Genomic DNA, 23,923 nt, shown 5'->3' with positions numbered 1-23,923 from the left:
ATGTCCATAAATAAAAGACATCACCAAAATACTATGGCATTGGAAAAATTAACTACTGAACATTGCACTTTTCAGGCAAAACAAAAAAATGCATGTATTCACATGTTTGTTGTAATCTCTTATCTTTTATCACATTCATAAGATAATAAAATATATTTATACGTTGAAATCTACCTCTTATCAATTTATCATATTAAGTGGTTTGTTGAAATCTGCCTCTTATCATATTAAGTGGTTTGAAGCTCATTTGTCTCCGACGAAAACTTTATTATCAGTTTCTAAATACGACAGGACTCGTTATAATGTAAAAGTGATGAATTTTATGAAACGGAGGGAGAAGTATAATAGCATGGAGTAATTGTTTTAAACATCAAGCGTACATCGGTACATTCTTGTGTGTATCCATTAATAAATGAAGCTTTACGTACAATACAATTAGTGAATTAGGACATTTTTACAGAAGATTACAAATCAATCCCATTTACATTGAATCGTATTCATACGCTTCAAGTTGTACTTCTTAATCAAAATCTCATCAATCCTCCTAACCAGAATCCTCCTAACCAAGAAGCTCTCAACCAGATAACACCCCACATCGTGTAAAACACACAAATCCTGACACAACCGCACGGGGTTCGCTTATATCATGGCTTTGGTACCATAAAAATACCATCTTCCTACGACAACAACATGAGGTGGTAGAGAATAAGGAGGAGGATAAAGAAATAGAGGGATATATATACAAAAAGCTGGTAGAAATAGGATAAATTTTGTTGGAATCTAATCTTTATCATAAGCTAAAATATTTGTTAATATAATATATACATATATGGCCGTAGGATTGGTGCTAACATTCCAACAAATTTGTTTGGTGCCAGAACTCTAACATAATATACGAAAAGGTAGACGCAGGATTTGGTGCCTAACATTTTCACGAAATTTAATTATGGCAGGGCTCTAATATATTATTTAATTTTATTTTTTGATAAACCTAAAATATTAGTGTGTGATGACATAGAAATCCTACGTGGACGCTCTAAATACTCTCCAAAAAAAACTCCCCTTTATTTATATATATTAGATTAAGTAACGTAAAATAAAGAGAAAACACGCGTCCATAAAATGATCAAATCCTCACCATCATCTGACTCTTTTCTGTTTCTTCCTGGGTCACCAAACCCTTCTTCTCTTGTCATAAAACCCAACCTCATCTCTGCAAACCCAAAATTAACACAACTTCATTTTTCTCGATCTTCAATTTCTACCCAAAAAAAATAAAAAAAATGAGGGGTGCAATTGCAAAACTTCAATCTCCAGTAAATTTGAAGTTGACAATCTTCACTTTTCTCTGTTTTTTCTTTGTTTTTTTAATCGTACATTCATCTTTCTCTTCTTCTTCTTCTCCTTCATCATCAGATAGCATAATGTCGTATGTGAAAACCCAGAATTGCCCCTCAAATTGCAACAAAATCCCACCCTCTTTATCCGACGCAATTATCCACTACGCGACGTCCAACATAACTCCCCAACAGACGGCCAAAGAAATCTCCGTCACCGACCGTATCCTCCGCCGTAAATCCCCGTCTAATTTCCTCGTATTCGGGCTGGGTTACGACAGCCCAATGTGGGCCTCCTTAAACCACGGGGGTAGAACCGTCTTTTTAGAAGAGAATCAAGGATGGATCACTCAAATCAAGAAGGAATTCCCCACCCTCGAATCGTACCTAGCCACGTACGACACTAAAGTACGTCACGCGGAGGAGCTGATGACGAAAGCTGCCACGATGGAAGCATGTTCGAGTGTGGTAGACCCCAGGGAAAGCAAATGTGACTTGGCTTTAAAGAGTTTACCAAAGGAGATATACGAGGTAGAGTGGGATTTAATTATGGTGGATGCGCCCACAGGATACCACGATGAGGCTCCCGGTAGGATGAGCGCGATTTACACCGCTGGTTTGATGGGGAGGAATAGAGAGAATGGTGAGACGGATGTATTTGTTCATGATGTAGATCGGGTTGTAGAGGATAAATTCTCAATGGAGTTTTTGTGTCAAGGTTACATGGTAGAACAACAAGGGAGGTTAAGGCATTTTACTATTCCTAGTCATAAGGCTCGCCTTGGTAGGCCTTTTTGCCCTCCGACTAAACCAACTTAAATTTGGATTATATTTTTCGAGATTAATAATTAAGCTCTTAATTCTCTTCCTACCTTAATACATTCTCATGTTTTAACTATGTTACCGTGGAATCATGGATTAATTAGTTGTATTGCTATGCGTTCTATGTTGACCGTGTATTATATATTTCCTCCGTTTGTTTTTACTCGCAACATTAGTTACTTTCACGCATGTCAATGCACAACTTTGATCATTAATATCTGTAAATCTCTTTAAGCAAAATTAAAAAAAATTGATACTTTAAAAATACACATTGGGTTAAATCTAACAAAGTTCAAACGTTACGAGTATTTAAAAACGGAAGAATTATATGATTAATTTGTGGTTTTGGTGATAATTAGACATGCATGGTTTGGTGGCGTGGTACTTAATAAATTAGAATTTGGTGGCATATCAACAACGTCGAAGCCCTAGGGTTCTATTTGGGTTTGACGTAAAATATTTTCAGAAAAAATATTTTTTCAAGGAGAATACTCTTTCAAACTAGTTTTCCTTTATTTAGTTTGGAAAAGACTGAACCTTAAAGTCAGTCATAATTGCACTCATTAGTGTTTACTCTTGACTAATTAGAAGAAACTAAGTAACTAACGTAATTGAAGGAACCAAATTGGGTGAGTCTACTGTGTTCTTGTCAGAATGTTATCTAACGCCAAATTTCATTCAGCGTGTCCTTTTTCTAATTTTGACAAACTAACTAAGCACAATATGGACTATTTGTCTACCGCTACAATCTAATAACAAAAGCAATCAATTGAACATTTTTATAAGGGGCCAGTTGAAGAATTAAGAAATATAGTATACTTTATACAACGGTTTTTTTTAATCAAATACCCTCGAATTTTGGCATTATTCACCAAATATCCATCAACTTTCAATAATATATAAAATACCTCTATTTCCAAATTTAATGTTGGAAATAATGCAAAGAAAGAATTTTACCATTTGTGAAAATGTCCCTCATTGATAGAAATTAAAAGTATGGTTTTCAAGGGAAGTATTTAAAGTAAAGGGGATTGTCCCACATGGGAAGAAAATGAACTCTTCCTTTTGTTTAAATATAGGGAAGGAATGTTTATACTTTGAAGTGCTTCCCCTAGTGGTTTGGGCTAGAAAGGGAATCCCCACACGCGCGCCGCCGCCGTTCGTCCGGCCGGTTCGTGGCACGTGCGGGTGTGGTGGGGCTTCCTTTTTGGGCCATGTCGTAACTGACGGTCCAGTTATTATGAGACCGTTCCTTGATTTTCAGGTTAATTGCATGATCAATTCTGATTGGCAGTTACAAGTGTTTAATTGCCCAGTTTAATTCTAATTTCGGTTACAAAACCTTGCTTGCTTTATAATCAGTTTTTGGGGGATCAGTTTTGAATACACCGAAAAATTCCAATTCTCTTCTCCTATTCTTCTGAGCATATTATGAGTTCCTAGTTCGTTTTATTCGAGTGCACGTTAAAACGAATTGCTGTGTAAAATCTTGGGGGGCAACGCCTATTACGATTGCACCATAGTCGGGGCGAATTTTGCTTCTAAGACAGTGTTTGCATAACACGTCACAGCTTTATATACATTAAATATTCGGCCCACATTTCATTCACATTTTCGGATTTTACAGTATAATTTCCTACACTTAATACTCCCTCCGTTCTTGTTTATTAGGGTCCCTTATGGAACATTGAACAATCCACTAAAAGGAAACCTTGTATGTGAATCTCTAAAGAATCTCAACTATGTGGAAAAATTAAGAAAATATTGTTAGGTGAAATGTTTAATGTTGTTAATTAGAAAATAAAGGGACCACTTGCATATTAATTTGGGACAAAAAGAAAATTACAATTATAATATAAGGGTAAAAGGGGAATAATTGTTGAACAAATAAGGAAAGATTCTAGAAGGGAATAATAAAAAAAGAAACACTCCAATACGGAAAGGGGACTAATAAACAAGAACGGGTGGAGTAAACGAAGTACCCCTATTTCAATACTTAATACACCAAATATCCTTAATGACGTCATCAACCTATAATCAATCAATTAACGTTTAATCAACGCACCTAATCCCTAATTAACACCCATAATCAACCTACAAACCTAATTAATCCATTACCCATCCATTAACCCACGAGATGGGAAACAAAAGAAAACAAAAGTTTTTGTTCGATGAAAGACTCCTCAAGATGGTTGGTACGCTCTCAATTCAGACGGTGCAGCTAAGGGTTGTCCTGGCCCTACAGGAGGTGGTGCTATTATCAGGGACCATGCTGGAGTGTTGATCTCAGCCATTACGGCTAACTTTGGCAATTGTTCCTCCTTCAAGGCCGAATTTATGGCTCTTACTAATAAAGGATTGGAATTAGCGAAGGAGCTGCAAATTAAGCACTTGGTGGTACAATTAGATAACCTTGCGTGTGTTCAAGTGCTTCAGAATAATGAGGCTGGCAGAGGAGAGTGTGCTCACTACATAAATTATTGCAATCAGATGATATGGAACATGGGATGGCAAGTGAAGGTGATACATGTCTATCGTGAAGGCAATCGGGCGGCGGATTGGTTAGCCAATCAAAGTGTGGTCCAAGAGACCAACCTCACTGTATTAGAAAACACTCCTTGTGCTTTATTTCGTATCTTAGATGAGGATATTATAGGGGTAGCTTTACCTCGACTCGTTCCTCCGTAGGTGTTCTGGTTTTTGTTTTCTGTTGTTTTTTGCTTGTGTTTTTCTTTTCTTTTGAATAAAAAAAATAAAAAATAACCCACCACCTATTTTTCTTTTCTTTCTCCTCTTCCTGGTCATAAAGCTCCCCTTGGTAGGCCTTTTTGCCCTCCTACTAAACCAAAAAAAACTTGGATTAAATTTTCAAGATTAATAATTAAGTTCTTAATTCTCCTCCTACCTTGATACATTCTCATGTTTTAACTATGTTTTTGACAAAATGATTAAGCCGTGTCACAATGATAACATGCCATGCTTATGTGTTATGATTTAAATGAGAACCTAAAATATTTAACTTAACCTATTATACATGTTACAAAAAAAGGTATGAAAATCATAATATTCTAATTTGTTTCACTCTTTATATCGACTACCTTATTTACATATTCTCATAGTAAATTTTTTGCATTGGTAGTACAAATATTCTTATCTCGCATAGCCTATGTGGCGTCTATACAATTAAACCCCGACACGTAAGATTGCTACAACTTTTTAGTTGTCGCAACTTGCAACCTTTATCATCAACCTACAGTGGATTAATTAGTTGTATTGTTATGTGTTATATGTTGATCATGTATTATATGTATCATTAATTCGAGGTTTTGGTGATACCTAATCATGCATGGTTAGGTGATGTAGTACTAAATAAACTAACTTTTGAGCCCTTTCAATGAATATAATGGACAATTATATAATGGTGGTTAAACGGTATTTTAAGTGCTAATTTTGTTAAGGGCCTGTGATTTTAGTGGGAATATATGATTTATATAGAGCTGGAATTTAAAAGTTGAAAAAAAATATGAATTAAATGGTGAATTGATGAGGAAGATGAAATGAAAAGGTGTTAAACCTGTAAAATACTTCGTATATATTACAAATAACAAAAGGAAAAAAATGAAAAAAAAATAACAAATTAATTAATGATGAAAGATGGGGATTACACTTATCAGCTAATATTGCATGGTCTTCCTTTTTATAGACTAGGTATAGATTAAGTAGAACCAATTTTGTGGCCCATGTGACGCAAGTTATTTATTTTTTTAATCATACTAGTGTAAGGCCTGGACAATGCCCCGATTGCTACTTTGAACATGTAACTGAAATTCAAGATTCTTTTTAAGCTCAATATTTGACCAAAATACATGTAGTCCATAAAAGTGAAAAGTTTCATTAAGTTCACCAATTACAAATGTACACTACATCATTTATCATGCCAAGTAATTTTTCAATTAGATCATCTTACAATTTGTTTTATTTATTTTATGATGAAACTAAGTGCTTCAAATTAATAAAGACCAAATTAGATATATGAATAATTTAATAAAGACCAAAAAATGGCCAAAGTTGTAGTGTGAAACTATGAATAGTTTAAAAAACAAATGTTGCGATATTTCCGAAACGGAGAAAGTATATTATTTTATTTATATAGGATTTGGTTCCAGGTTAGGTTTTCACTTCAACTCCATTTCTGTTGGGGTTTTTGTTGCTTTTCGAGAGGTTCTCGTGTTCTTTCCAAAATGGATTTCAATTTATTTTTTTCAAGAAAGCACGGTTCTGTATACTTATAAATCCACGTTCAATTTACTATCAAGTTTATAAGTCCAACTTTTCTGCATTAACTATAAACTTTCCGATGTTCTATATCCTATAAATTCACCTACAGTTTAGTATCAAGTTTAAGTCGGAGAAAAATTTGGATCACTATCAGGTACTTGGTCTGCCTTCTGCGGAATCATTCGACTGTACAAAGTTAAGCGAAGCCGAGATCAAGACGACGATTGGTTAGATAATGCCTTGAATCGGTCAAGCCCCTTACTATAACGCCCCAGCATGGGTTATCTGTTTTGGGCCTATTTTCTGGGTTTTTCCGCATTTGTCTAGAGAGTACTATATAAATTCTTTAGGTCATAACCTAGCCGTATTTTTCAGTAATCTGTAATCTTCAAAGATCAATAAAACTTTCCTCCCCTCTGCCTGTGGACATAGCTAACACATTGTTAGTGAACCACGTTAAATCTCTGCGTTCTTTAAATACGTTATTTAATCTTTCTTTGCATCCGTTATAACAAATTGGTATCACAAGAAAGATCTTGAGTCCTTACCAAATCTTGGACTTGCGACAATTGTAGTTGCTTTGTGGAAGGCTTAATTTAAAGGTTTCAACTGGTGTCACTACTCTTTAGTCATTAGCAATAGCATTAGGAGTTCCTTAGTTTATATGCAAGAAGAAATAGATTTAGGATTAAGCAATGCGGTCGGCACTTGGCAAAAAATAATTGAGTACCACAAGGGAAAGTGCAAATTAACTAGAGCTTTATAGACAAAAAAAACTACATAGGGTTTATAGAGATTTATGTTGGAAATAATGCAAAGAAAGAGTATTACCATATTGTGAAAATGTCCCACATTGGTAGAAATGAAAATGAGGTTTTTCAAGTGGAGTATTTAAAGAAAATGACTTTGTCCCACATGGAAAGAAAACAAGCTTTTCCCTTTGTTTAAATATAGGGAAGTAATGTTTATACTTTGAAGTACTTCCCCAAGTGTTGTGGGCTAGAAGGGGGAATCCCCACGCGCGCCGCCGCCGCCCGTCCGGCCTGTTCGGTTCGTGGCACGTGCGTGGTGTGGTGGGACGGCCCTTGATTTTCGCTTCCGTTTTAATTACTCAAATCAATTCTGATTTTCAGTTATCAAAAGTTTTATTACATGATCAATTCTGATCAGCGGTTACAGGTGCTTTAATTACCCAATTAAATGTTAATTTTCGGTTACAAAATCTTAGTGGCTTTATAATCAGTTTGGGGATCAGTTTTGAAAGTACACCGAAAATCAAACTCTCTCTACTCCTATTCTGAGCATTATTGTGAGTTCCATGTTTCTCCTTAGTTGAGTGCACATTTTGGAGAGACGCTGTGTAAAATCTTGGGGGGCAACGCCTTTTCCGATTGCACCATAGTCGGGGCGAATTTTGCTTCTAAGACAGTGTTTCGTAACACGTCACAGCTTTATTTACATCAAATATTCGGCCCACATTTTATTAACATTTTCGGATTTTACAGTCTTATTTCCTACAATTTAGAAGCAAAATTTTTCCAACTGTGAAATCTGATTATGGATTCTTCTCTAATCAAAACTCTTCCTGATCTCTCCAAATTGGAACCTCTTGATGGTACCAATTACAAACGATGGGCACAAAAATTACTGATCTTTTTCGAACAATTGGAGGTTGACTATGTTCTGGTTCAAGATTGTCCTCAACGTCCTCTCACCGAGACATCTGATGCTGCCACTGCCATACCAAATGTTGATGAACAGATCGCCAAGTATGAGAAGCACAACAAGTTCGTTAGAGGTCACCTTCTCAGTCATATGGGTAACTCTCTTTTTGATCTTTTCATCAATAACAAATCTGCTAAATCTGTTTGGGAGACCTTGGAAAAGAAATATGGTACAGATGATGCTGGAAAAAAGAAGTATGCTACGGGAAAGTGGCTACAGTTCAAGATCGTTGATGACAAGCCAATCATGGATCAAGTCCATGAGTACGAGAATCTGGTTGCTGACATTCTGGCAGAAGGTATGAAGATGTGTGAAGTGCTGCAAGCCAATGTTCTGATCGAGAAGCTTCCTGATTCATGGTCCAATTACCGCAATCATCTCAAGCACAAGAAGAAAGATATGTCCCTTGAAGAATTGGTTAGCCACATGAAGATCGAAGAAGCCAACCGGTTGAAGGATAAGGATTCTTCTCCTTATGAACTTTCTGTTAAAGCTAACATTGTGGAATCTTCTTTCCCAAAATCTGACAGGTTTAATAAACAAAACAAGAATTCTGGAAACTTCAAGAAGAAGAATCAGAATTCAAAACAACTTGGTGTTCAAGGCAAGAAAGGTGGAGACTTCAAGAAAAATGGGAAGTCAGAGAAAGGATCTGGTGGTTGTTATGTTTGTGGTAAGTCAGGCCATAAGGCTTGGCAATGCTATAACCGTAAGGATGTTACAAGCAATGGCCAGAAACCGGATCAAACAAAGAATCAAGCTCATGTTGCAGAAGATACTAATGAAATTATTGCTGCTGTAATTTCTGAAATTAATTTAGTTGATAATAAAACTGAATGGATTGTTGATACAGGTGCAACTAAGCACTTTTGTTCAGACAAGGAACTGTTTGCAGAATTCAAAGAAGCTACGGGAGGTGAACAAGTCTTTATGGGAAATTCAAGCAGTTCCGAGGTACTTGGCAAAGGAAAAATACTCCTAAAGCTGAATTCTGGAAAATCTTTGTCCTTGCAAAATGTACTGTATGTCCCTTCTCTTCGCAGGAACTTAATTTCTGGTGCTCTCCTTAACAAAGCTGGGGTGAAACTTGTTTTTGAGGGTGATAAACTTGTTTTATCTCGTAATGGGGAATTTGTGGGGAAGGGATATTTGTCTGGTGGTTTATTTATTTTGGAGACTATTTCTGTTGTTGAATTTATGAATAAGAATTCTACTTCTGCTTACTTGCTTGAGTCTGTTGACCTTTGGCATGGTAGACTAGGACATGTCAATTATGGTTCTCTAAAACGCTTGCAAACAATGTCTCTAATTCCTAATCTGAATAGTAATGGTCATAATAAGTGTGAAATTTGTGTTGAAGCTAAACATTCTAGAACTCACTTTAAACCAGTTACTTCTAGACAAACTGAATTGCTTGAATTAATTCACTCGGACTTAGCTGATTTTAAAAATACCCAAAGCAGAGGCGGCAAACGGTATTATATCACCTTTGTAGATGACCATTCTAGATATACCAAAGTGTATCTTTTAAAGACCAAATATGAGGCGGAACAAAAGTTCCTAATTTATAAAGCAGAAGTTGAAAATCAATTAGACCGTAAGATTAAAAGGTTTAGGTCTGATAGAGGTGGTGAGTATGGTACAACCTTTTTAAAGGAACTTTGTGAGCAAAATGGAATTATTCATGAATTTAGTGCTCCCTATACTCCCCAACAAAACGGCATTGCTGAAAGGAAAAATAGAACCCTTAAGGAAATGATGAATGCAATGTTGATTAGTTCTGGCTTACCTGATAACATGTGGGGGGAGGCCGTACTTTCTGCTAATTATGTGTTGAACAAAGTACCCCATAAGAAGTTAGACAAAACCCCTTATGAATTGTGGAAAGGTCATGGACCCAACCTAAAATACTTGAAAGTGTGGGGGTGTTTAGCTAAAGTTGGTTTACCTTCCTTTAAACGGGAAAACATTGGTCCAAAAACTTTTGATGCAGTGTTTGTTGGTTATGCTGAAAATAGTGCAGCTTATAGGTTCATGTGTTTGAGTGATAGGTCAATGTGTGAATCTAGAGATGCTGAATTTTTTGAGCATATTTTCCCTTTAAAGAATAATGTTGTTTCACATAACAATTCCCATGATGCTTCACATGATGTTTCTAATTCTGTTCCATCTTCTTCCTCTATACCTTCATCTTCTCCTATTGTTCAAACTGATGTTGTAGAACCTAGGAAAAGTAAAAGGCGTCGAACTGAAACTAGCTATGGTCCTGACTTTTTGACTGTGTTTTTGTCTGAACTCAATAATGTGGATGAAATAGATGAGTTGGTTGTATTTCTTCACTTGTTTGATGATGAGCCTAAAACCTTTGATGAGGCCATGAGTTCAATTGATGCTAGTTTTTGGAAAGAGGCGGTTAATAGTGAAATAGAATCCATTATGTCTAATCATACTTGGGAATTAGTTGAATTACCTAAAGGTAGTAAAGCCATTGGTTGTAAATGGATTTTTAAAAGAAAAAGAAAAACTGATGGTGCAGTTGACAGGTACAAAGCAAGACTTGTAATTAAAGGTTTCACACAAAAATTTGGTGTTGATTTCTTTTATACTTACTCATCAGTAACTAAGATCGCCACTATTCGTGCTTTACTTGCTTTAGCTTCAAGTTATAAGTTAATTGTGCATCAAATGGATGTAAAAACTGCTTTCTTGAATGGCGACTTAGAAGAAGAAATTTATATGGTTCAGCCTCCTGGTTTTGTAGTTCCAGGACAGGAACATAAAGTTTGTAAGTTAAAGAAGTCTTTATATGGTTTGAAACAAGCTCCAAAACAATGGTACGAAAAGTTTCATAAAACTATTTTAAGTTTTGGATTTATTGTGAACCGTGCTGATGCTTGTGTGTACTCAAAAATGTTTGGTTCTGATTGTGTTATTGTCTGCCTATATGTAGATGACATGTTGATTTTTGGTACACATATTGATGCTATTAATGAAACCAAAAGGTTTTTATCCTCTCAATTCGAAATGAAAGACATGGGTGAAACTGATGTGATATTGGGTGTTAAAGTCACCAAAACTAGTAATGGTTTCTCTTTGTCTCAATCTCACTATGTGGAAAAAGTGTTAAAGAAATTTAACAGTTTTGATGTTGTGCCAGTTAAAACTCCTTATGATTCTAGCATACACTTGAAAAAGAATAAGGGCAATAGTGTGTCTCAATCTGAATATGCTAAAATAATTGGGAGTTTAATGTTTCTCATGAATTACACTCGGCCTGACATAGCCTATGCAGTTAGTAGACTTAGTCGATATACCCATAACCCCGGTAGAGACCATTGGAATGCTCTTAGGAGGTTGTTAAAGTACCTTAGGGGCACGATGGATTGGGGTTTGCATTATGTTGGATTTCCTGCTGTTTTAGAAGGTTATTGTGATGCAAACTGGGTATCTGATAATGATGAGGTAAGTTCCACTAGTGGATATGTTTTTACTTTATGTGGAGCAGCTATCTCTTGGAAGTCTTCTAAACAGACTTGTATTGCCCGGTCAACTATGGAGTCCGAATTTATTGCATTGGACTTGGCCGGGCAAGAGGCGGAGTGGTTGAGAAATTTATTGGCCGATATTCCATTGTGGGGGCGTCCTGCTCCACCTGTATCTCTACATTGTAATTCTCAAGCTGCTATTTGTGTTGCTAAAAACAGCGCTTATAATGGCAAAAAGAGACATATTCATGTGAGGCATGTATCTGTGAGAACACTAATAGAGAGTGGTGTAATTACTATGGAATTTGTGACATCTGAGAGGAATATAGCAGATCCTTTAACCAAGGGACTAAATAGAAGATTAGTCCTTGATACGTCGAGGGGAATGGGGCTTAAGCCCGTTAGTTGAGAAATTCATGGTGGACACCCGACCTTGTTCACACAAGGTTTCTTGTGGTCTAACGAAGCCATGGAAAGACTCATTCTTGTACACTTCCCATTCCTATGACTTGAACATATTTATCATAAGGTTAAGCTTTGTAGCTTTCAATGAAACTCATATCCCAGAATCTGGGTGGTCCTAATGAGAAGGACTTGATGAGTTCACCGTATGTGTATTGAGAGGTTGAGCAATAGCTCTTAATGATTTCATATCCCAGGATATGGGTGGTCTATGTGATAGACTTGATGAAATCACCTACTTGAGTGTGAAGGTTTGGCCACCTTCTATGAAAAACTTGGGCTAGTTTTTCTAGAGCACTCATAAGCATCCCAAGTATAATGGCCGTTGTTGATTGTCTATCGCGGAACTCATAATAATCTAAGGTATGGTATGTGTTATTGGGTTTTATTTCTTGGTTGGGATAGTTCCAGATTTGTTCACTTTCTCAATAAAGGGATTGCCTAATCTTCACTATGTGTTGGTTCAATCGAAAGACACCAACATTTAAGTATCAAACCTTCCATAAAAATGCTCAGAATTCTTTTTCTTGTTTTTCAAATGGGTCTTTGCATTTGTGGGGGATTGTTGGAAATAATGCAAAGAAAGAGTATTACCATATTGTGAAAATGTCCCACATTGGTAGAAATGAAAAGGAGGCTTTTCAAGTGGAGTATTTAAAGAAAATGACTTTGTCCCACATGGAAAGAAAACAAGCTTTCCCTTTGTTTAAATATAGGGAAGTAATGTTTATACTTTGAAGTACTTCCCCAAGTGTTGTGGGCTAGAAGGGGGAATCCCCACGCGCGCTGCCGCCGCCCGTCCGGCCGGTTCGGTTCGTGGCACGTGCGCGGTGTGGTGGGACGTCCCTTGATTTTCGCTTCCGTTTTAATTACTCAAATCAATTCTGATTTTCAGTTATCAAAAGTTTTATTACATGATCAATTCTGATCAGCGGTTACAGGTGCTTTAATTACCCAATTAAATGTTAATTTTCGGTTACAAAATCTTAGTGGCTTTATAATCAGTTTGGGGATCAGTTTTGAAAGTACACCGAAAATCAAACTCTCTCTACTCCTATTTTGAGCATTATTGTGAGTTCCATGTTTCTCCTTAGTTGAGTGCACATTTTGGAGAGACGCTGTGTAAAATCTTGGGGGGCAACGCCTTTTCCGATTGCACCATAGTCGGGGCGAATTTTGCTTCTAAGACAGTGTTTCGTAACACGTCACAGCTTTATTTACATCAAATATTCGGCCCACATTTTATTAACATTTTCGGATTTTACAGTCTTATTTCCTACAATTTATATGTAATTTCTAATATTATTTAAATAAGAAATCCTTGATGTGAGATGATTGTATACTACGTAGTCTCTTTAATTATTTATTTGTCATGTCTTGTACTGGTTATTTTTTTAATCAATCCTATATATAATGAGTTCCCTTGATGTAAGATTTGACGATCGTCAATTAAGGAGAGATATTTGAACAATAGTCGGAGCAATTGACGAAGAAGGAATTGGGTTACTTGACGAGAGTTATTTTTCCTTTAGTTGAAATGTATGTTGTAATCATTGTAGCTTTACACTTCTTACTATCAATTAATACAAACTTTTAGGAAAGACGGTCTAACGGTTAGACCACTTTTATGCATGCACTTTAACTAATTAGTTAACTGCTGAAACCAATTAGGTAAGTTTAAAATTTAATTAGTTAAGCAACGAAACCAGTTAGTTATGCAACCGAATCTTTTAGTTAAGCACTGAACCAATTAGTTAAACGATGAAACCGATTAGTTAAGCAATGAGATCGATTAGTTAAGATTTTATGAGTTTTAGTTATTAATAAGTTTGGTCGAAAATAATAACTATTCGATTAATAAATTTAACTATTTGTATTTATACCTTAACTATTTTGTTATTCAATTAGTTATAATTTTATTACTTTTAGTTATGTTTTATACTAGTTTAGTTAGTACCAAAAAAAATGGTCTAACCGTTAGACGGTCTTACACAAAAGCTTTTGATCAATTAAATCGTATAATTGAGTCGAATATTTTTTATACACTCACAAGATACGATTAGGAACATTCGTTTGACAGGCTCAAATAATTCTACAATCTGAAACATTCAACAATCATATCCAGCACCTACGTCCATGCCTCAATCAGATTTTATGAAGGAACAATTGTAAATGAAGTGAAAAAGGAGAAAATTTCTGGAAAATAAAATTAACAAGTGATGCGCTCAAAGATTCATCACTTAGGTGGTTAATTTACAAGTGTTCCGGTGTTGTAAAGGTGGAAACAATGGGCTTCGAATGAAGGCCCTTTCGTATGTGTTGAAGATCTTGCTTGTTTGAATGAGTAGAGTCCGAATTCACCTGCACAAGAGCAAAGTCACTAGCCTCGGGGGTGTTTCCGAGGAAAGCCCCTCCGATGCCTAAGTAAGAACGATGCTCGGATTCTAGAGAGAAGTTCTCTAGAAGAGTAGTCTTAAGGCGATAAATTGGACGTACCTTGAGGTGTGAGCCTTGGCGGCCTATTTATAGTGTTTGCATAATAAATGCCCATAGGTCATTTATTGCTTTTGGGCCTTGGGCCTTGATGGATGGCTGACTAGCCATTGGTAGGTTTGATGCTGTTTGTTTAGAGCCATTGGGCTTTGGACTTAGTGGCCCAATTGAGAATCAATTGGGAGCCCAAACAACATGCCCCCCAGACCCGGTCCATTTAGAATTAAATGGGTGGGTTTCCAGTTGTCAGAAGTCCAAAAGTTCCCTCTCTTTTTTTTGAAAAGGGATGATTTGCATTGATGACAAGTGTTGGGAGTTGTATTGTGTCGTGGAGATCGTGGCTTGAGGAAGTTGATGCGCCCCCTTTCTTTTCTATAAATACTGGGTGCTTTGCTCCTTTCGAACTTTTTACTCTTTCTTTCAAACCCATTCTCTCTCTAAATTCCGGCTATCGCAGTTTTTAAGTTTCTTCAGATCTACGAAATTCGGCCAGCTTTAGACTTCGGGAACTTGTGTTGTTCGTTTTATCGGCGAATTCCGCTTCGGAAAAAGGTAATTTGTTTCTGAATTCTCCTTTCTTCTTCGTTCTTCCTTCTACCCCTCAATCTAAACCCTAGACCGAGAATTCGCGAACATGGCAAAGAATAGGGGCAAAAGCAAGTTCGTCGTTGGCTCCTCTAGTGAGAGGGAGAACGTGCCTTCGGGGAGGTTACCGAAAACTTCGAGGGGTCGGCCTTCGGCGAGGCCGGTGGAGAGGCGTTCGATTGGTTGGGATGCTTCCGAAGATGATGTAGTTGGTGGGTCTAGCGTGTCTGAACGCGCAACTTCTGGTGAGAAAGCTGGTTCTTCGGGTGTTCGTCGTCGTTACCCCGAGTTTCCAGTTCATTGGACGGAAGCTGATCCGAAGGGCAGGTATGCCTCAATTTTGCACGAGACCACCAAGATCGACGGTCCGTTGGAGAAATCAGTCAGTGGTGACTGGTTGGTGGAAGCGAAGTTGGGGAATTATCATCGGAAGGCCGAGGAGCTATACGGAATTCAGCACGCCTTGGGGTACTGGTGCGAGCTTCCTGAACAGGAGCGTCCTCGGGTGACTCATCCACCGAGAGGGTTCATTTCCGTGTACACTCATCATTTGGAGAATGGTCTCCGCTTTCCTTTGGATTCGTTCGTATCCGAGCTTTTGGTGTCGTACAACATTAGTTTGGCCCAGCTCACACCCAAATCTATGAGGCACATAATCGGATTTAGATGGGTGTGTGACTTTGTCAATTTCCCTTGCTCTGTCGCTGTTTTTCGGGATCTTCACGATCTGGTTCTCAATCATGCTTCCAAGGGTGATGGGTATGGTTGGTGGACCATCGTCAACAAAAAATCCCGAAAGAGGGGGGAGCCGAACTATATTACGGCGTACCCTTACCTTAGCTCTGACCACAATTGGAAGACGGAGTGGTTGCTCGTTCGTGTGCCGACAGATCCGAAGCATCCCAATTTTTATCGTCCTCCGAAGTGGTTCGTGGCTCCTGATCCTGATATGAGGGGTGTGGCAGCTCCGGATCGGAATCATCGCCACTATGTGGATCTCCTCCAGTGGTTCTTGGCTCTAGAGGATAATTATCGACTGCCGTCTAGCTGGCTCCCGAACCTTAATTACATTTTGCGGGAGGACATTCTTGCTGTTGCCGGTCTCAGCAGGATTTTTGACAGGGGTAGGTGTCTTTCGGCTGAGACCGTTTTTTCAGTGAGTTTGTCCTTCTCTTTCCTGTTTCGTTTTGCTGACATATTTTGTGCTTCGTTTTTGCAGAGTACGGCTTTAGCTGCATTGATCCTAAGAAGTTGGGCATTTCTTTGGATTTGAAGACTATTCACGACCCGGCTCCTGAGTACAAGTTCGGAAAAGATAATCCTCGTAATCCTCGCCTGAAGGATTACGTGTTGTCTCCTTCGGGGGTTGCTCGGATATCCGAAGTTCGAGCTGATCCGTGGGATTCTGCCTCCTCTATTGAAGCTGTTCCTGCGAAGGTTGTGCTTCCTGTGTTGAAGACAACTTCGGACCCGGTGAGTGTTCGTTTATAGGCTCGACTTTCTGTTTGTCTTTTTCTTTTTGGTTGGCCGTCGGCTAACGTCTTGGTCCTGGACCATCTTTTTAGGGTCCTGGGACTGACGCTGTGCCGCGTGCCGTTCCTTCGGTTTCATCTCCGGCTCGGATAGATATCTCTTTATCTAGGAACTGGGTACTTCACGCTTTTTTCTTTATTTCTTCCTTTTTCTTCTTTTACATTTGTTGACCCTTGGTCTCCCCTTTTTAGGATCAACGCAAAAGGAAGGGTAGCACTCTTTTGAGGCCTTCCACGCATCCGAAGAAAGCCAAGGCTTCTCAGTCCTCGGAGAAGGTATTTGTTCTGACTTGGAGTTTTTTGTAGTCCGTTCTCCCTTTTTCCGAAACTGATCTTTGAACTCTTGCTATGTAGGAAGCGGTTTCGGAAGTTATGCCTCCTCCTAAGAATCTTCTTCACTTCATGCCCTTGCCAGGGCAGAAGTTAAAGAGTGTGGTGGTTGCTGAACCGCCGCCCGTGGACCAGCCGCTGATCGAGGAAGATATCATCCCCTCTCCACTGAAGCCATCTGCTGCTTTGGGGATCGAAATCCAGGATATCACCGAGGTGATGGAGGCGATTGAAGCCGATTTTGTTCCTGGCTCGGATGTCCCTGAGGTAGCTGAGGAGAAGAAGGAGTCTGCTGATCTTCCCTTCGAAAGAGAGAAGAGTCCAGACAAGGAGATGGTAGATCTCTCGGGCCCCGAAGCTGCGGTTCCCGAGGTTCAGAAAGAGGTTCCTTCTGCTGGAGAGGAGGAGCAGCCCGAGCAAGGTCTGACGAGGAAGAGGCGCCACTCAACTTTGGGTTCTACTTCTACCTCGGCCTTGGATAGGCTGATCCATGCTGATCCCTGTTCGGATGTTCCGTTGAAACGGATTCCCGAAGAAGTGAGGGAGGCGATGGCTCGGTATGCCAGGGCTCCGATTTTGGGAGAGGACCCCTTGGCTCACGTGGGATCCTTGGTGGGCCCCGAAGCTGCTCGGGAGAATCTTCTTCGTGCTAAACCGCAGTGGAGGGTTCCTGGGGCTGAAGAGAGGAATCCGGCTATGATGGCCCAGTATTATCTGAACGAGGTAATTGCTGGATTTTTTTCTCTTTGAGTTGTGTTTTTTTGTTTTATGCTTTTCCTACTTTTGCTCATCTTTCCCTCGTTCCCAGGCTGTTTTCTGGTCCTCGTTCGCTTCCGAGTGCAGCTCGGTTGAGGAGAAACAATTGAGGAAATATCGTGAGGCTTATGCTCGTGATATTCCCGTTTTGGACCAGAAGGCTGGGCAACTCCTCTCCGAGCTTACGGAAGTCAAGCAGCTATACCTTCAGTATAGTCGCGAGGCTAGAGAGTCTGTTGAGAAGATCGGGGCCGAGGTTGGCAAGCTCATCTTCCGAGTTGAAGAGGATGCTGAGAAGATCGCTTCCTTTGCTGAGGAAAAGAAGGATATGGCCGCTGAGTTCGCTAGCGAACTTGCAGAAAAAGATAGACTCTTCCAGGAGATGAAGTCTAAATTTGAAGCGGCCGATAAGGAGAGTAAAGAGGCAGAGTTGAGGCTCTGCCATTTTGTCAAGCATCGGGAGCTGATCCAGCAGCAAGCAGATAAGGTGCCTGTTCTTCGGCTGAAGCTCCAGGAAAAAGACGACTACATTCGGAGGTTGGAGCAAGAGCGAGTTGATCTCTATACTGCTGATCAGTGTAGAGAGCAATACTGGAACGGTATCCTGGGTGCTCGGCGCATGTTTGCGAAGCACATGCCCCATTTCCCTTGGAACGAGAAAGTTCCCCTCTGGATGCAGGCCGAGGATCACTTGGTGGAATGCCAAGCTGATCGAGACGAAGCTGAAGCTGAACGCCAAGCTGCTCTTGCAGAGGCTCGGGCCCAGAAGGCGACTTCCGAGGGTGATACTACTGCTGGGGGTTCTTCGAAGGATGCTCGCCTAGGTGCTGCTCCTGAGACTCCCAAGAGTTAGGGATTCGGGCAGTCGTCTTCTTCAGAGTCGGTCGGTTCCAGTTGAGGACTTCCGAATATGTGCTTGCCTTTCCCCCTTTTGCCTCGGCGCTGCGTTGTCCTCATTTCTTTTTGTTTTCTTAGTACTTCGGTAGGCCGGTATTGTCTGTTGATGGCTGCCGATTTTAACTGTTTCATTTTGTTTTCAATTTTTGAGGGTCCTCGGGTATGTACCGAGTTTATTTGATGTATTTGTACTTCCCCCAAATATTGAATGAAAAATGAATGTTTGTTACTTGGCTGCTTCTTTTCAATTTTGTACTTTCGCAATTTTAAGTCTTTGAATCCGTAGACTCTCCGAGCTCTTCTTTCTGAAGACTTGCTACAGACCCTTTGATCTTGCGAGCTCTTCCAATCCGTAGATCTGCTAAGAGACTTTTTAACTTTGCGAGTTCTTCAAATCCGTAGATCTGCTAAGAGACTCTTTAATTTTGCGAGTTCTTCAAATCCGTAGATCTGCTAAGAGAGTCTTTAATTTTGCGAGTTCTTCAAATCCGTAGATCTGCTAAGAGACTCTTTAATTTTGCGAGTTCTTCAAATCCGTAGATCTGCTAAGAGACTCTTTAATTTTGCGAGTTCTTCAAATCCGTAGATCTGCTAAGAGACTCTTTAATTTCCAGACTCTTCAAATCCGTCGATCTGCTAAGAGGTCTGGATTGTTCTTCCGATCTCTTGTGGTTCGGAAACCTGGGCAAGAGATCGCTAGTCTGCCTCTTAGTTATGACTTCGGCGATCCGTGGATCTGAGCCGGAGTTTTATAACTTGATTTGAGCGACTGTTTGTTGCGAACAAGTTTTATCTGGGTATCGCGAATCCGAGGATTCTGGACGATTCCCTGAAGTGTATGATTTGGTCATTTCTTGCATTTTATCAAGGAATGGGCAAAGTCAACCTGTTTTTAGTCTCGGATTGATCAGATCCGAGGCTGCATGTATATATATATAGGGACAATAAATATAGAGATAAGTTTAATGAAACACATGGTGCCGATGGCTTTCCTCTTCTCATTAAACAACTTACTTGGTTTACAGACAGAGATCATACAAAATATTTCTTGAGAACATCGGTATTCCAATGGTTCTTCAAAATTGTTCCATCTAACTGTTTCAGCATAAACGTGCCTGGCCTTTTTTCGGAATGGATGATGTATGGTCCTTCCCAAGTGGCTGAGAGTTTGCCATGGATCCGTCCTTTCTGAACCGAGGCGGCGTTTCTGAGTACTAGATCACCGATTTTTAGGGGTCTGGCGTTGACTCTTCGGTTGTAATGCTTGTTGACCCTCTGCAAATAGGCTGCGTTGAGTGTCCTTGCATCGTTCCGAGCTTCGTCCAGTAGATCGAGAGCTTCGGACAGAAGTTGGTTGTTGCTTTCTCCTTGGAGCCCATCATACCTGTTGTATGCCTGGATCCTCAGGCTTTCTGTTCCGATTTCCACAGGGATGACAACTTCGGATCCATATACAAGGTGGAACGGTGTTTGCCCGGTAGCTTCTTTCTCAGTGGTCCGAAGGGACCATAGCGTTCCGGGTAGCTCTTCTAACCATTTGTTTTTGTCATCCTCGACTCTTTTCTTGAGTGCATTGAGGATGAGTTTGTTAGCAGCTTCGGCTTGCCCGTTGCTTTGTGGGTGGCAAACTGCCGAGTAAGCTAGGTGTATGCCGAACTGTTTGCACCATTTTTGCAACGGGGTGTTGTCGAACTGTTTCCCGTGGTCGAAGACCATCAGTCTTGGTATGCCGAACCTTGTGATGATGTTCTGCCATATGAACTTGCGGACCTGAGGTTCGGTGATGGAGGAGACAGCTTCAGCTTCGATCCATTTGCTAAAATAGTCGACTCCTACAATCAACCACTTCTTCTGGTTCGTAGCTGAGGGGAAGGGACCAATGATGTCTAACCCCCACTGTGCGAATGGTAAGGGATACAGTGTTGATTGTAGGGTTTGAGCTGGTTGATGGATGGCTGGTGCGAACTTTTGGCATTTCTCGCATTTCCTTGCCATCTGCTTTGCCTCGGAAACCATAGTGGGCCACCAGTATCCGGCCCGAAGGGCTTTATGTGCCAATGTCCTGCCTCCGATGTGGTTTCCGCATATCCCGAGGTGGATTTCTCTTAGGATGTAGTCAGCGACTGTTGGACCCACACATTTTAGCAGCGGAGCGGAGAATGATTTCCTCATGAGCTCTCCTTCGGCGCTGATGATGAACCACTTATTGAATCTTTTCAGTTTTCTCGCCTGCAGCTTATCCTCGGGAAGTTCTCCCCTTTCTTTGTATGCAACTACTGCGTCCATCCAGCTGGGTTCGGTACGTAAACTGCATACTGTGGTGGGTAGCAAGTCAATGCTTCTCTCTTGGTGAACTTCCACGTGGACCGACCTGTTTAGGTCGATGAGTGTTGAGCTCGCGAGTTTTGACAGTGCGTCTGCTTGCGTGTTTTGTCCTCGGGGGATAAGAATGACTTCAAAGGATCTTAACTTTGACGTTAAGGATTTAATTTTTGCTAAGTAAGCTGTCATGCTGGGCCACTTGGCCTCATACTCCCCTCGGATTTGGTTGGCTACAAGCTGGGAATCAGTTTTGAGGCAAACATGCTCGGCCTCCAGGGATAAGCAAAGCTCTATCCCTGCGATTGCGGCCTCATATTCGGCCTCGTTGTTAGTTGCTTTGAAGCCGAACTTTAATGCATACTCTATGCTTTTCCCCGTCGGGGGGATTAGTACAACTCCTTCTCCTGAGCCGTTTATTGTGGAAGATCCGTCAGTGAAGACCTCCCAAGTGCTTTTCGTATCATCCAGCATTTCCTGGTATGAGCACTCGGCCAAGAAGTCTGCCAACGCTTGTGCTTTGATTGCTGTCCTCGGCTGATATTTGATGCCGAACTCTGATAGTTCGAAGGCCCAGGCAGCCAATCTTCCTGACCTCTCTATTTTGTCGAGTACTTTCTCGAGCGGTTGGTCAGTTAGTACTGTGATCTGGTGGGAGTCGAAGTATGGCCTCAGTTTTCGTGCAGCTGCCACTACTGCATATGCGACTTTCTCGATGAGCGGGTATCGAGTTTCGGCCCCTGTGAGTGTTTGGCTGGTGAAGTAGATTGGCTGTTGCTTCTTCTCTTCTTCCCGAAGAAGCACTGCGCTGACGGTTCCAGGGCTGACTGCGACATATAGGTATAGGGTTTCCCCCTTCTTTGGTCTGGCCAGTGTCGGCAGTTGAGCTAGGTGGGCTCTGAGTTGCTGAAAAGCTTCTTTTTGCTCCTGTTCCCATATCAGTTCGGGATCCACCTTCCTCGGGACCCCCTTTTTCTTGACTGGTTCTGCTTCTCCCCCGGGGAGGTTCTTTGGTTTCAGTGCTTTGAAGAAGGGGGCTCTCTTGTCCGAGGCTTTTGATATGAACCTTGTTAGTGCGGCTAACCTGCCGGTTAGCCTCTGCACATCTCTTTTGGTCTTCGGCTCGGGTAAATCCAATGCCGCTTGGACTTTGTCTGGGTTCGCGTCAATTCCTCTTTCGCTCACCATGAATCCAAGGAACTTCCCTGACTTCACCCCGAAGACGCATTTTTTTGGGTTCAGCTTCATGCTGTATTTCCTCAGATTTCCGAAGGTCTCTGCCAAGTCTTTGACATGGTCTTCCTCCTTGATGCTTTTTACGATGGAGTCATCCACATAGACCTCCACATTCCTCCCTTTCTGGTCGGCGAAGACGTGATCAACTAGCCTCTGGTAGGTGGCTCCGGCATTTTTCAAGCCGAAAGGCATCATTTTGTAGTTGAACACTCCTGCGCTTGTGATGAATGCTGTCTTTGCCCTGTCGTCGGGGTGCATGAACACTTGGTGGTAGCCTGAAAAGGCATCCATGAAGCTGAGCAGTGCATGGCCGCTGGTGGAGTCAACCAATTGATCTATCCTTGGCAGGGGATAGCAGTCTTTGGGGCAGGCTCGGTTCAGATCTGTGAAATCCACGCACATTCGCCAGGAGCCGTTCGCTTTTTTGACCATCACCACGTTGGCCAGCCATTTCGGATACATGCATGGTTCGATGAATCCGGCCTCTTGCAACTTTTTCACCTCCTCGGCGATGGCTTTGTTTTTCTCCGAGGAGTAGTTCCTCTTTTTTTGCTTGACTGGCCGAGCTTCAGCGTTGACGTCCAGCTTGTGACAAATCAGCTTCGGATTTATCCCTGGCATATCTGCTGCTGACCATGCAAAGATGTCTTTGTGATCCCTGAGTAGTCGGATCAAATCGATTCGGAGCCCCGAGCTTAGGCCCTTGCCTATTCGGACGCTCCTGTCTGAATTATCTTCGAGGAAGATATCCTCCATTTCTTGATCTGGTTCAGGAGATAGGGTTTCGGGGCGGGCATCAACTTCTGCGGGAGATAGGCTGCTCGTGCTTGCTCTTCTCCTTTTTGCCTCGCTTTCCTCTCCTGTAGCTCCTTTTTCTTCCTCGGGGCCGTCCCCTAGTTTGGGCTTTCGGACAGCAGTGTGGCAGGTTCTTCTTGCGACCTCTTGATCGCCTCTAATTCGCTCGGCGAACCCTGCGTCCGAGACGTATATCATCAGCTGATGGTATGTGGAGGGGACTGCTTGCATCTTGTGGATCATGGTTCTTCCCATGATTACGTTGTATACGGAATCGCAATCCATCACCAAAAATTCGTCCCGAAGGGTTTTTGCTGCTTGGCCTTCTCCCACCGTGACTGGCAGGGTGATATTTCCTCGAGGGATAGCTGCGAATCCGTTGAATCCGATCAGAGGATAACTGACTTTCGTCAGTGCTTCCTCTGATTCTTCGAGGATCAGCTGCTCGAAGCAGTTTCTGAAGATGATATTGACGGCACTTCCTCCGTCGACTAACACTCGATGTACGTTGTGGTTATTGAGGTCCATGGAAATGACTAGAGGATCGTCATGTTTGTATTGGACTCCGAAGCAATCATCAGCGGTGAAGGTCATGTTCGGGGGGTGTGGCTGGTTGTCTCCCACCGCGCTGAAGTTGACCCGATGGGAGAGGGCTCTTAGGTGTTTCTTGCTGGCCTGGCCAGACTTCTGCCCTCCGAACACCACTAGGATGTCGTTTTTCTTGTGTCCTGTTGCTTCGTAGACCCTCTTCTGGGGTTGCTCATGTTGTTTGCCATTGGCGACCTTTTCTTTTTCCTCTCTTCGGTCTAACAAGTACTGTTTCAGGTAGCCTCGGCGAACGAGGTCCTCAATGTTGTCTTTCAGCGAGTTG

General features: G+C 41.1%; 1 protein-coding gene across 1 annotated transcript; it reads left to right on the top strand.

Annotated features, from left to right (window-relative positions):
* The first annotated feature begins 1,125 nt into the window (after positions 1-1,125).
* LOC110779207 (glucuronoxylan 4-O-methyltransferase 3-like) lies at positions 1,126-2,240 on the top strand. Its single transcript, XM_021983744.2, has one exon. It carries the CDS (start codon positions 1,284-1,286, stop codon positions 2,154-2,156), a length of 873 nt encoding a protein of 290 aa, XP_021839436.1. The 5' UTR covers positions 1,126-1,283; the 3' UTR covers positions 2,157-2,240.
* Positions 2,241-23,923: the final 21,683 nt, after the last annotated feature.

The sequence above is a fragment of the Spinacia oleracea genome, chromosome 3 (assembly GCF_020520425.1).
Source record: "Spinacia oleracea cultivar Varoflay chromosome 3, BTI_SOV_V1, whole genome shotgun sequence".
NCBI lineage: Eukaryota > Viridiplantae > Streptophyta > Magnoliopsida > Caryophyllales > Amaranthaceae > Spinacia > Spinacia oleracea.
Note: the sequence above shows the minus strand (reverse complement) of the source record. Positions and strands in the feature narration are given on the sequence as shown.

Bases quoted from the DNA above. Each gene is read 5' to 3' on its own strand.
- LOC110779207 (XM_021983744.2), top strand. From the start codon at position 1,284: ATGAGGGGTGCAATTGCAAAACTTCAATCTCCAGTAAATTTGAAGTTG.